The 12,223-nt window shown below is 37.0% G+C and overlaps 1 protein-coding gene across 1 annotated transcript in view; it reads right to left on the bottom strand.

The window, feature by feature from the left end:
- The window catches only part of VAV3 (vav guanine nucleotide exchange factor 3), a 178,769-nt gene that overhangs the window by 86,116 nt on the left and 80,430 nt on the right, over positions 1–12,223 (bottom strand). The window contains 7 exon segments of the mRNA XM_086617513.1: positions 4,775–4,884; positions 5,218–5,350; positions 5,725–5,810; positions 6,263–6,349; positions 8,813–8,881; positions 10,555–10,650; positions 12,056–12,155. Coding sequence (XP_086473639.1) covers positions 4,775–4,884; positions 5,218–5,350; positions 5,725–5,810; positions 6,263–6,349; positions 8,813–8,881; positions 10,555–10,650; positions 12,056–12,155 — 681 coding nt within the window.

Here is a 12,223-nt window from a genome sequence, read left to right as displayed (position 1 = left end):
AGGTGGGTAGTGATAGGCCAAGGGGCAATGGCTTTAAACCAATGGAAGAGGGTAGATTTAGATTAGATATAAGGAAGAAATTTTTCATAGTGAGGGTGGTAAAACACTGGAACAGGTTGCCCAGAGAAGTTGTGGATGTCTTCATCCCTGGAGGCGTTCAAGGTCAGGTTGGATGAGGCTTTGAGCAACCTGATCTAGTGGAAGGTTTCCTTGCCCATGGCAGGGGGGTTGGAACTAGATGATCTTTAGGGTCCCTTCCAACCCAAACCATTCTATGATTCTATGAAATATTTAGTGGACTGAAGAAAGTTTAGTGTCAACATGAGACAGCTGTAGTATTAATCAACATATTTTCTTTCAGTATTTATTCTATTATCTCATGATGAAATAAAAGAGAATTAAACTCATCACAGGAATGACAAGAAAAGTAGTTGCCATATAATAAGAAATCAAGCCTGATAATTAGTCAGATAAGTAGTTCCAAAGGAATATAACTGAGACAATAGATGAGGACAACTTCAACTTCGAAGGGGGTTTTTTCTTTTAATAAAGAAGGGTTAGCATAAATTAATTGAAACATATATTATTCAACTATTTGTTAAAATAAGCACTTTTAAAATAAGGAAATCATCTGTAGGAGAGCTTTCTAGGAGAAAAAATATATCAACCAATGCTCTTACCTTTTAGCATAAACTGATTAACATTAAAGTATGAAATGCTTTATGTAATTTGTAGGTGTATTATGAAACATATATTTGTTCTGATTCTTCTGGTTGTTTTTAATACAGGAGAAAAGAGATTAGACAGAAAATTGTCTCTCTCACAATCAGTTTTTGAGGTTTTTAATGACTTAGATACAGCAAATAAACCATGCACTTTATCACATTGCTGACAAACTTTCATTTAATACATGATGTCTCTAATTTGGCTGAGTAATTTGGTGCAGTAATTTGGCTGTACACTTCTATTAATATTATCTTGGATATGGAATGACTTTGCATGTAAACCAATGCTATTTGACAAGCTAGATTAAATTTAAACATTCCACATGTAGTACAACAAAATCTTTGTGGTACTACCTTTTAAAAGGTACTTATTTAACCAAAGAGCTATAAGCTCATCCATTACTATGAACAAAGTTCCAAGAACAAAACGGCAACTGTTCAAATTAACGACTATCGCTGTTAAGCGGCACATCTCTTCTAGGGCAATAAGTGGTTACACTCCTCCTGTGCATGTCTAAGTTCCACTCACATCAGTGAAGGAACAGGCTCACCAAGAGAGAACTCAGTCACTTGTGATACGACTCCTGTTAAAACATCCTCCACTGGTCTCTGTTCGCTAGCTTTACAAAAACCTCTCTAATTCATGAGATTCATGAGTCCAACCAAAGTTTCAGCTTCAAGAGTTTGACTGCAATGTTAACTGCGCTGTTCCAGTGTCCTACTTCATTTTATTGTCACCTAGAAAATCCAGCACTGTCAAACAACCAGCAATTTTGAAGGTTATACACAATAAACTTTAAAAAAGAAAAAGGCGGGGGGGGGGGGGGGGGAGAACAAAGAAGGTGACAGCCTCAACTGTCGAGATTACTGCAAATAGGTCAATAGCATCAAATTCAGCCGTGCCACAGTATCATTGCAGCTGAGGATGTAGTGTATGAACAGGCTTCATCAATAACCCTCAAGAAATTCTTAGGAAAAATAAAAATTGAGGTGTTTTGGTATTACGTATTTTCTACAAAAAGCAACAGTCTCAGGAAAACAGCAAATAGATACTGTAGCACCAGAACTGCCATAAGAATAAAAACAATTTACTCAGTTTCTTATGACCAGTAACCCATTGCTCCCAAGCTCCCCCATGACAAAGCAACTCGCCATATACCACACTAACAAGAGAGCTGGCCAAGAGACAGAACATTTTCACAGGTTTGTGAAACTTGTTCTAACAGAAACTTACTAGTCTAAAAAGTAACACTCTGGGAATTGCGCTGGGATTTCATCCTTCCTTTAAATATTTTTCTATATCAAGTGTGCCTGACGTATTCCTGCCCTCCAAACCTAAACCAACCAAGTCCACCCAGCAAAGCAGTGTTCTCCTCTATTTCATACTTCCTCAATAACATAAGTTTCCCATATCTGGAGACAAATTCTCATCTCAATGATACTAGCATCTCAACAGTAGGTGCCTTTTCTGCAATAAAACTATAATCAGTGTTGTTCATACACTGGTATAAACACCTACGCTTCTAAAAAAATAAAAATAAAAAATTACAGCCTAGCTAACATAGTTATGCCAATAAAACTGTTCTAGTGGCAACAAGGTTAATTCTTAATTTGAAAATAGAAGAAGAGATCCTAATTTGTTCTCTTGTTATATTCTTAGATTAACACTGGCACAGACCTGACTTCATACAGAAAGTTGTCCCGAAGGCAACAAAACTGAATTGAAATTTCTGTCTGGAACTCAGTAAACAACATAATTTCTCAGAATCAAGAAAGAATGTAAGTCACCCCTTAAACTGTGCTGCTTTTGCACTCTCGGTAAAATTTTTAGGTAATGAGAAGTATTTTGTCCATAGAAGCAGTAATTATAATTGAGTATGACGAATAATAGCGTAATTTCCATCATGACTACTTTTCAGAGTAGAAACATACTAGAACAGATAACCTACACAGTCAGCAATGAGACCACTGAAAACAACAAATCAAACCAACCAATCACCTGTTCAAAACACTTGGCTTAGTTTATTACAAAATGCGAACTCTTGTGCCTCAGCATGCATTAGAATATAATTATCACTACATACACCAAGGTATGATATGTTTTGGGAGAGCTGCTGAGGGAAATATGCTATGAAGTCAAACCCATGTAACCAAGTTGAGGGGAAGGTATAAAAACTTCAGAAAGCATAAAAGCTCCCCATTGTTTTCAATCCTAGTGATTATAAATATAAGGGAGTAAAAGCATTGCACAGTGCAAATAATGGCACTATATCATGTTGCATCTCAGCCCTGACCTGAAGCAACTCTGCTGCTCCAGTTCTCCTGTCACTGCATTATAGCCCTTAACCACACAGGAAGAGGTTAAACAAGAGGTATGGGTTTATGAGAAGGACAAACATCCATCCAAGACAAGGTTGACAGCAGCAACACTCATTTTCAACAACCAACTCCATCTGCGCAAGAGGAAAGAGCAGCACATTAACTTGTCAGCGTTTCAGGACCCATCTGTTCTGCTCGCATAGGGCAACCAGCAGCAGTAAACCACAGGTCGCAAAGGCACGCTCACAAACAGCCCATAAGCACTGGCTGGTGCCTAACACTGGATAAGGACATGCAGCTGCACTCACCCACCACACACACAGCAGTGGGAGGCAGGGGTCCTGCACAGAACCGCAAAAATGTTTGGGAAGAACTGAGGATATGATCCTGAGAAAAAAACATAGTGCTCTTACTGCTGCTCTCCTTAGCTCCTTGGTTAATTTTTTTTGGTTGGCTGGTTTTTTTTTGTGCACTGGACCAGGATGCCTGAAGAGTGATCAATAGTTGTAATGCTAAAGCTGATAAATCCATGTTCCTCATGCTCTTCATGCTCTTCATACATGTTCTATCTATGTTTAAGTAAACATTAATAATGACATTACAGGAAGAGCAGCAGGCAGAGCATAGGGACAGAAACAGGCAAAATACTCAGCTTTCTGCACACATTGAGATAAACACCTCTTCCCACCCCCCACTATGCTACTCAGAAATTTGTGCCAAAACACATGTTGATTTTTACGGAAGACAAAAATGGCAAGATAGGAACCCTAGTAAGCAGGTCTCGATATCTGTCCAGCCCAAGCTCTCCTCTCTTATCTTTTCATTTAAACCATTAGCACTCATAATACTAAGGTTTAAAAAAATATATATAATTTGAGTGAGTTTCACTCACATCAGCTCAAAATAGCCTTTCTTCTGAATCCACAAACCTTTACAATCACATCCAAAACAACCTTTATTAATGCTGTCTCTCCATTTTCACTGGGAGTATCTCACTCCTCATCACGCTTTTTTTTTTTAACCACAAAGCACACGTCGCCTTGCCATCCGATTTCCTTGTTCGCATGTTTTAAATTTAATTAGAATACCTGAGGTGGCAATAATAATGTTTGTCTTTCTGACAAGAATCAGAAATGGAAATAAAGCTCAGGCTGCGTAACAATAACGTAATCTGCAATGCTGCATCTGAACAATTAACTCATCAAGAAGTCTAAAGCAACCTCCTCTTTTAGTTGAAAACAAAGGAATTCAGCCTTTTGAAACTAAATTTACTAAGTCAAGCAACTTCATTCTAATACTAAACAATCAATTAGTTAAAAGCCACTAGGAAAGACGCCAGGATCTCCTCTCAAATATCAGCATTACCTTTCAAAAAATATATTTCAAGTAATCAAAATAAACATGAGAGGGGGGAAAAAGTCACTATTATGTTAGATATTTATTGCTCAACAATTAATATTTCCCCCTGGTTGCTTAAGACACTATTACTAAAATCAGTGTGAACAGCAAAGTTGGAAAGCCTAGAGTGCCCTCTTTCTTTTACAAGAGGAGTTTCAGGTAAATATGACATCATGAAGATGTCAGTCAGTTGTTTCTCAGAAAGTCAAATAATATAGATAACTAGGCTGTATTAAAAAAAAAATCTAAATACAAAAGCATTTCAGCATAATTTAAGTCACATCCTTACATTGGTGATGAGCATGATTCTACCTCAATAAAAACATACTTACAGAGCCATCTGAAATTGTTCAAGCCATTTTTTCTTCAAGTCTTTAGTTTTGCAATAAACTTCTAAACCATTTTGACCTTGGATATGAATGAGGTAGAAGCCATAAGACCACTGCATAGAAAGATTGGCAATATGAAGGTCATCAGTTATAAAGAAAGGAAAAGAAAAAAAAAAAAGAAAAACTAAAGAAGCATTGCTATGTTTGTTAATCCACTGATTTTGGGAACAGCAAGACCACACTACTGTGTTCATTTAGGAACGACTTACTCAAATGTTTCAATTACATCAAAATAAACAAAGTTGAAATCCCTAAATATTCACTTCAACTTACATTTAAAACTTAAAACTTTGTAAATAAATTGTATATATGTTCTGAACTCCTGCAAAATATTTAAAATTGCTGCTAAAATATACTTAGTATATTAATTAGCAACATATATTTACCTTCTTATTTTCTTTATCAGTAGTGGGGTTATTTGTAATTTTGTATTTCTGAAGATCTATTATTTCCTTCATTTCATAATTATCACCTCTCCGTTTGCAAACTATCACAGCTAGATCAAACAGGAAGATATGCCTATGAAAATACAATATAAAAATGGTTAAAAACACTCCAGAAAGCCAACACCCAAAGTCTTATCTTACACACCTTTGCTTATGGCATTTAAAATTTTGAAGGTGAACAACTAAATTACTGAATAACAAAACAAAAAACACTGAAAGTACTTTTGGTAGAGGCTTCCTACTTGCAAGGGACTTCGGTGATCTTAGATGATAACATAATAGCTAACTTCCCATGCATCACTTTGCAAATTCACTTGGTGAACAGCAGATAGGCTCTGTGAATGTACAGTGAAATGGAAAGTACTCTCAAGAATCACTGACTTGACCTCAAATCTAAAAAGAGTTACTTTTCAGTAACTGTTTTAACACCAGAAGTCATGCCATCACCTGTCTTGCCTTGCACGTTTGTCTAACGTAGTTATCCTTATTTCTCCATCACCTTGAGGTCTTCCATACTGTAAGAGGGAATGATTCTGAAACAGAAGTAACATGTATGATTCAATGTAGCGAAAACGTCAAGACAACGACACATTCAGATGTTAGACCACTCACTCTCTTTACCGTAAAAAAGGACTTTCCAGGCCTGAAAACAACATCTTTTTGTCACTAGCATGTAAATTAAATAAAGAATGGGTCCATTCCATTTTTGTCTTCAAACGGAAAAATTTTTCCTATTGCAAGAACACCTTCGTCACTGTGCAAACACAAGCCTTTAACTATGCCAACGTATTTAACTGTGGACTCCCAAAATAGCAGAATTTGTTGTACTTAAATATTTATGTCATTCCAGACCAAGCAAAGCATTCTTATACTTAAGTATTACCAAGTGTACTATAATCTCATATGAAATGGGGAAAAAATACATCTGTCAGTATATTTGATCAAAAGTGATTTTAAAACCGTATAGATGAGAGGTATCACATACCAAATTCTCTATTGATAGTTGAAACTGTCTAATTTCACGGAGTGTTTCATTATCTCTCTTCACTTCATTTACATATTGAGCCAAGTCCTAGAATATCAACAGAAAAAGGGAGGGAGGAAAAAAATTTTCCTTAACAGACTACTTTAATACATTATTTTGGTAAATTTATTTCTAATTTTGTCTTTGACTTATCTGTATATTTAGTCTTTTTTTTTAATAAAAATCTTTAATGTCTAGGAATTACCAATATGGGTGTCTGAATAAAGAAGGAAAAAAGCCTCTGCATATCTTCAATCATGATTACAACTTTCATCATCATATCTATTGAAACACAAATTTAGTAACAAGAAAGAGAGAAACATATAATAAACTGTAAAAAAGGACTCATTTTTTCTGAATTTCATTAAAGTCTTATTTTCAAGATTAAAGATGGAAATAGAATTTATGCAGCACACTTATGGTCCGGAAAAGCAGTGAACAACATCTAAATATCTAAGAATAAGACAGAAGGTAAATAGAGCATATAGCAGAATATGTATGTAAGGCAGCTCAAAGGCAGCATGTAAGGTGTAAACATACCATAAGCCTGGGTGCTTTTTAGGAGAGAAGAAGCTACTGCCCCAGTACTAAGATCTTGCTCTTACTATTGCACGGCAGAGAGAAGACATTACACAGCAGATTTTAAAGGGGGCTTTTAATAGGATATACAAGTTGTGATCATTATTGTCCCCTTTACCAGAACATGTACTGTACATGTTTCACTAAAGCCTTTAAAATGCTCTGAACATGCTGCTTGAGTAACAGTGACAGTTTGCTGGGGCTCCTCTGTTTATGGCTAGGGATGAGCAGTGAGCAGGAGCAGTAATTGGTAAGGTCACAGATGCTCAGAGCAGCAGTTGGAAAAGAACTGATCTTCACAACTTGCTTTTACTGTATCTCTTCAATACGGTCACAAATTTGGAGGGTGGGAGAAAGATACATCTTATTCCTAAGATGTTTTTAAACAGAATCTAAAAATAGCTGCAACCATTATGCTAGCTACCCAAATGAATCTGTGCAGGACACATTCACATCAGTCTTAAAAGAGTTAGTGTAGAAATTAAATAACCTCTTCTCTTGCTGCTAAAAGAAATCTGACAACATAATCCTTCCTAGAATTTTCTTTCTTGGAATCAGTACCACTTTCTTGGCAGTTTTTCCAAAGACATTTTATTTTCAAGTAGACACACCAGGATTTTTAGATGTAACATATCGATGCTACACACTTACTTCTACTACACCAGCAGGAACTATTGTAAGAAGACACAGTAAATCAAGAGGCAAACAATACTGCAATCTTAAGGAGAGATGCCCACACCTGGAGTTTTTGTGGGTTGGGGAGGGAGATGGTTTTGAGGGGTTTTTAATTGGCTCATTCTGTCCTGCCAGGCAGTACATAACTGCCATGGCTGCTCTGGCAAGTGATTTCTTAATTGGTCTTCTATTTCCAGTCCAACAGACACAAAAAACAATGAAGCAAGTCAGCAAACAGAAAAGAAAAAGGGGAGCGAGGGAGAATAAAGCCCAGGGTTATTTTCCTAGACAATTAGCAGCAGCCAGGATGCATGGCTTGCCACTAGACAGAAGCAACCCTGCGCCATTCCATTTTAGACATCTCTCTACAGGAGATTATCATGGTGGCTCTCTCTGCATTCACTGCCTAAAAACTGATGACAAAAAAGCAGAGTCAAAAATCTCATTTGCAAGTTGGTCTGTATTCCAGGCATTCAAGGCAGACAGTCACACAATACGAGACAGCTGTGTGACCCAAAACTTAGTCTGAATACAGCATCTTCTGTGGATCATACAGATTACAACAGAAAGTAATGTGACCTAGGCAGTGTTGGTTTCTTTCCCCCTTTCCCCACAAAGGATAGGAAAAATTTCACCGTTCTAGCACATGAATGTCACAATTCTGCAATGAAGCAGAACTGTGCTTCATGTCTGAAGCTATGCAGAGGAGCACATAATAGACTGCTGTATACAAAAGGCAGTAAAGCTATTCTATAAAGCATTAGTTGGTACCACTTGCAGGTGAATGTTTAGTGACAGATACTCTATCTCCAGAAAGACACTACTGGTTGCAAACGGAAAGCCATGGAGATCACATGATGACAGAAGAAAAGAGTCTTGTAAAGAAAGATAACTGTCTTCACTCACTGAGAAATTACTGACCTTGATTCGAATTGACTGACTTACAGTGGTAGAAATATTTCTAGAATTTGGAAGTGAGACCAACATTATTGAAACACTTGTTTTTCATCTCATTATATGACAGCAAAATGATGTAGAAGAAAAATGAAATAAGGAAGTTTCATTTCATAAACCCTCCACTTTAGAAAACTACTGAACTTGTTTCCCAGACTTGAGCAAATCCTTCATACTCACAAAGCTCACAGTGACCTGTGAAAACATATTTGACCTGCTGTGAAGCACATTATCTCCTCCAAGAAATGTAGTTCTGAGCTACCATTTTAGACACCAACAAAGACAAATACGTTATTGCCTTACCTTCATTGCATCAAGTGCCAGTTTTAGGTTTGCCTTTTCCATAGGATCAGTAGTGTGCTTTACCAGCTCCTGGGGGCAGAGCAATTAAAACTTTTCAAACATTGCTGTCAGTTTATAAGTTTAAGTTGTCATTGCTCATCCTCACCCCACATCCACCCCACCCCCCCCCCCCAAAAAAAAAAGAAAAAAGCCAATAACAGAAAACAAAACCCAAGAATTCACATCTTCATACCCATAGTGAGCACCTATAATGAAGTGGGGACTACTGCAAACAGGTAATTGGCAAGTATTTAAGAATGATTGCTGTATAGCCCAAACACTGACTTCAGCTGATAATGAACCATCCTTAGGAGGCAGTTTGGTCTGCCTGGCACTTAAAACTTACCAATCAGATCATTACTGTATGTGCATGCCAAAAGCACAGCTAAACACTTGAGTTTGTTTGCACAGTACTACACGGTGTATCACTGCATTCCAGAGCATGCACTTGTCTGCAGAGAGGGATGTATGCTGGCAATAAAACCTCAGCTAAACTGTGCAACTGCTTCGAAGAAGTCACTGTCTCACTACGTCTAAGATAAAGCTGACTCAGAAGACATACTTAAATCAAATGTAAATGATTAAGTAGGGTTTTTTAGCCACTTCCAATATGGAAAATAAAGGGGCTTTTTGGCTTCTATGAATTGAAAAAGTAACCTCTTGGGGAAATACGTTACTCCTCCTTTATAATTTGAGAAAAGAATTATACATTTCAGGTAACATAATAACTTGCTAAAATTCTAGGAAATGAAGGAATAAGTATTTATACTTCACATTACAATTCTAACAACTTACCGGACTTTTTTCTTTCGAAGTCTATAAAATACTTCATTCTTGTACAATGTATACTATAGTGTCACACATTAGAGCATGGTGAAATATTGTATACCATCTTTTCGTAATATACAGGTTGATTATAAAAACAAGACTCGGATGTCCTAAGTTTTTTAACAAGTACTTGTACCATTCATTTTGGTTTTTTCTAATTTTCCATTGATCAAAATATTGATGGCTCATTTATAGAAATATTTTTAAAAATTAATATTATAGAACATATGCTGCTCTGCAGAGTCAAAACAATACTTCACATACAAGTAGTAGATATTTTTTTAAAACAACATTTTACAAGTATCAGCAGGGTTGACAGTCTAATATAGTAATATATTTCTTTGCAGCTGAACTAATGAATCTCCTGGCACAGCTATCAAATTAAATTTATAAGACTCTTTACCCTTATTACAGGACTAACTGCAAAAGCTAACCCTTTGTGGATTCCAGCAAGCATTTCAAGATAAATATGGCTTTATTGTAATTTATGATAAGAAAGAAGCATCTTAAAAGTATTCTGTAAGTATGGCTCAGCTTCCTCTTTTGGAGGGTAATGGTTCACATTTCAAAGTACCATGATTACAGTTTAGTACTACTAACCACTTTTAACGTACCAAGAATGAAGGGTTCAGATACTGAGGAAACAATGGTGTTTTATTCTTTTCTCTCCAGATATGCTTCAGCTCTGAGGAATGATCTCTGTGAGAAAACTCGCACTTGACTGGATTTTATTTCCTAACAAATCAGCCTCAAATCCATGGAAATGTCAACCACCTTCCTTTGATAAAGACTTTCAGCTCATATTCTTGCAACCCACTGATGACAAACAATCACAGTTTTGCTCTCAGCCCCCTTAAATTTCAAAAATAAAATACCTGGAGCAGTAGATGATATTTTAGCACTCTTTGCATTGGAACCACTAAAAGATCCCGCAATGTAAATTTCCCATTATTGGCCCTCTTGGAACATTCCTAGTTCAAAGCAGAAGAAAAAATAAGATCAGAGAGTTAGAAAGTAAAAATATTCCAGCTATAAAAATGAAAATTCAGCAATATATGGGCCAAGCAATTATATTAAGCTTGAGATAAAGAATATCAACAAAATGAAGGAAAACAGCTGATATGACAATAATAGCTAAGCAAAATAAGACCGAGTCTGGACACTTGTTCTTAAGATACTTTAACAGCATGAGAAGAGAGTAGAATAAACATCACAGACAACAGAAGTGGTTCTAAAAAAAGACGACACTGTCTATAAGCACAGTGAAGGCAGCAAATATTACATCTATCTTCAAAAAAAAGCAAAAGATATCCTTGGAAACTACAGGCCAGTCAGCCTCACTTCAGACCCTGTAAAAATTATGGAGCAAGTCCCCTTAGAAGCAATTTCTAGGCACATGAAGAACGTGACTGCAAATATCTGGCATGGATTTAACACAGGTAAATCAACGCTTGACCTACTTTGACTGGTTTCCACAACGAAATGTCTAGATCTATGAACAGATGATAAGAGTCTACCTTGATTTTTGCAAGGCTTTCATCAGCATCATCTCCCACAGTATTCTGATACCCAAGGTGGGATGTCATGCTCCAGATGAATGAACTACAGGGTGTATGAAAAACTGGCTAGATCATGAGGCTCAAAAAGAGCAGTGACTAATGCTTTCTACACTACCTGAGGGATAGTTTCAAGTAGAGCTTCTCAGGGGTCTGTCCAGGGACCCCTCCTCCATTTAATATCTTTACTAATGATCTGCAGGAAAAGACAGAGGACACTCCCAGGAAGTCTGCAGACAACATCAGATTGAAGGTGCAGGTGACACTCTTCAGGGCATGTCCAATAGGAACCTCATGAAGACAACAAGGACGAAGGCAAAGTCTTTCACCTGGTATGCACTAATCAGGGACACTAACCCTGAGGGCTGACCAGCTCAGAAGCAGCTCTGCTGGGAAGGACTCCAGGGTCGTGGCTTGTGGCAGACAGCAAGCCCTGTGAGGCTGTGAGACCAGGGCTTGTTCAGCCTAGAGGACCCTCTCAACTTGAGTAATTCTGCAGTTCTGTGTTGTCAGCTGAGATGTCAAGATAAACAGAAAGGTATCACTGATGATTGCTTCCCAAAAAAACCCTAACCTTACTGATGTCAATGGCAAAAATCCACTCATTTCAGTGCCAGGATGTGTACAGGGACAGCTCACATTCATTCGATCAGAGGCTCCAAAAGAATGAAAAGGAAGAGAAAAACATTCATGTATCAGTCCAGACAGTTGTTCATCGTTAAGTTTTCAACCCGGATGAAAGCAGGGCATATTCATAGTAACATGTTTTCTTTAAAAAAATATATATATGTACCTATGTATGTTATAAAAATACTGATACCTCTAACTTCAATTTAACATCTTCTTTTGTCTTAGAGATGTTGTCTAAGCATGATATTGCTATCTCCACTTGACTGCAGTACTGTCCATAAATAACCAATCTAAATCAAAGAGATAAACAATTAAAGGAACATTTGTTTATTTAAGAACAATCCTTGATCATTTTTCA

The sequence above is a fragment of the Tauraco erythrolophus genome, chromosome 10, assembly GCF_009769465.1.
Source record: "Tauraco erythrolophus isolate bTauEry1 chromosome 10, bTauEry1.pri, whole genome shotgun sequence".
NCBI classification, from domain to species: domain Eukaryota; kingdom Metazoa; phylum Chordata; class Aves; order Musophagiformes; family Musophagidae; genus Tauraco; species Tauraco erythrolophus.
This window is presented reverse-complemented; position numbering and strand designations above follow the sequence as displayed.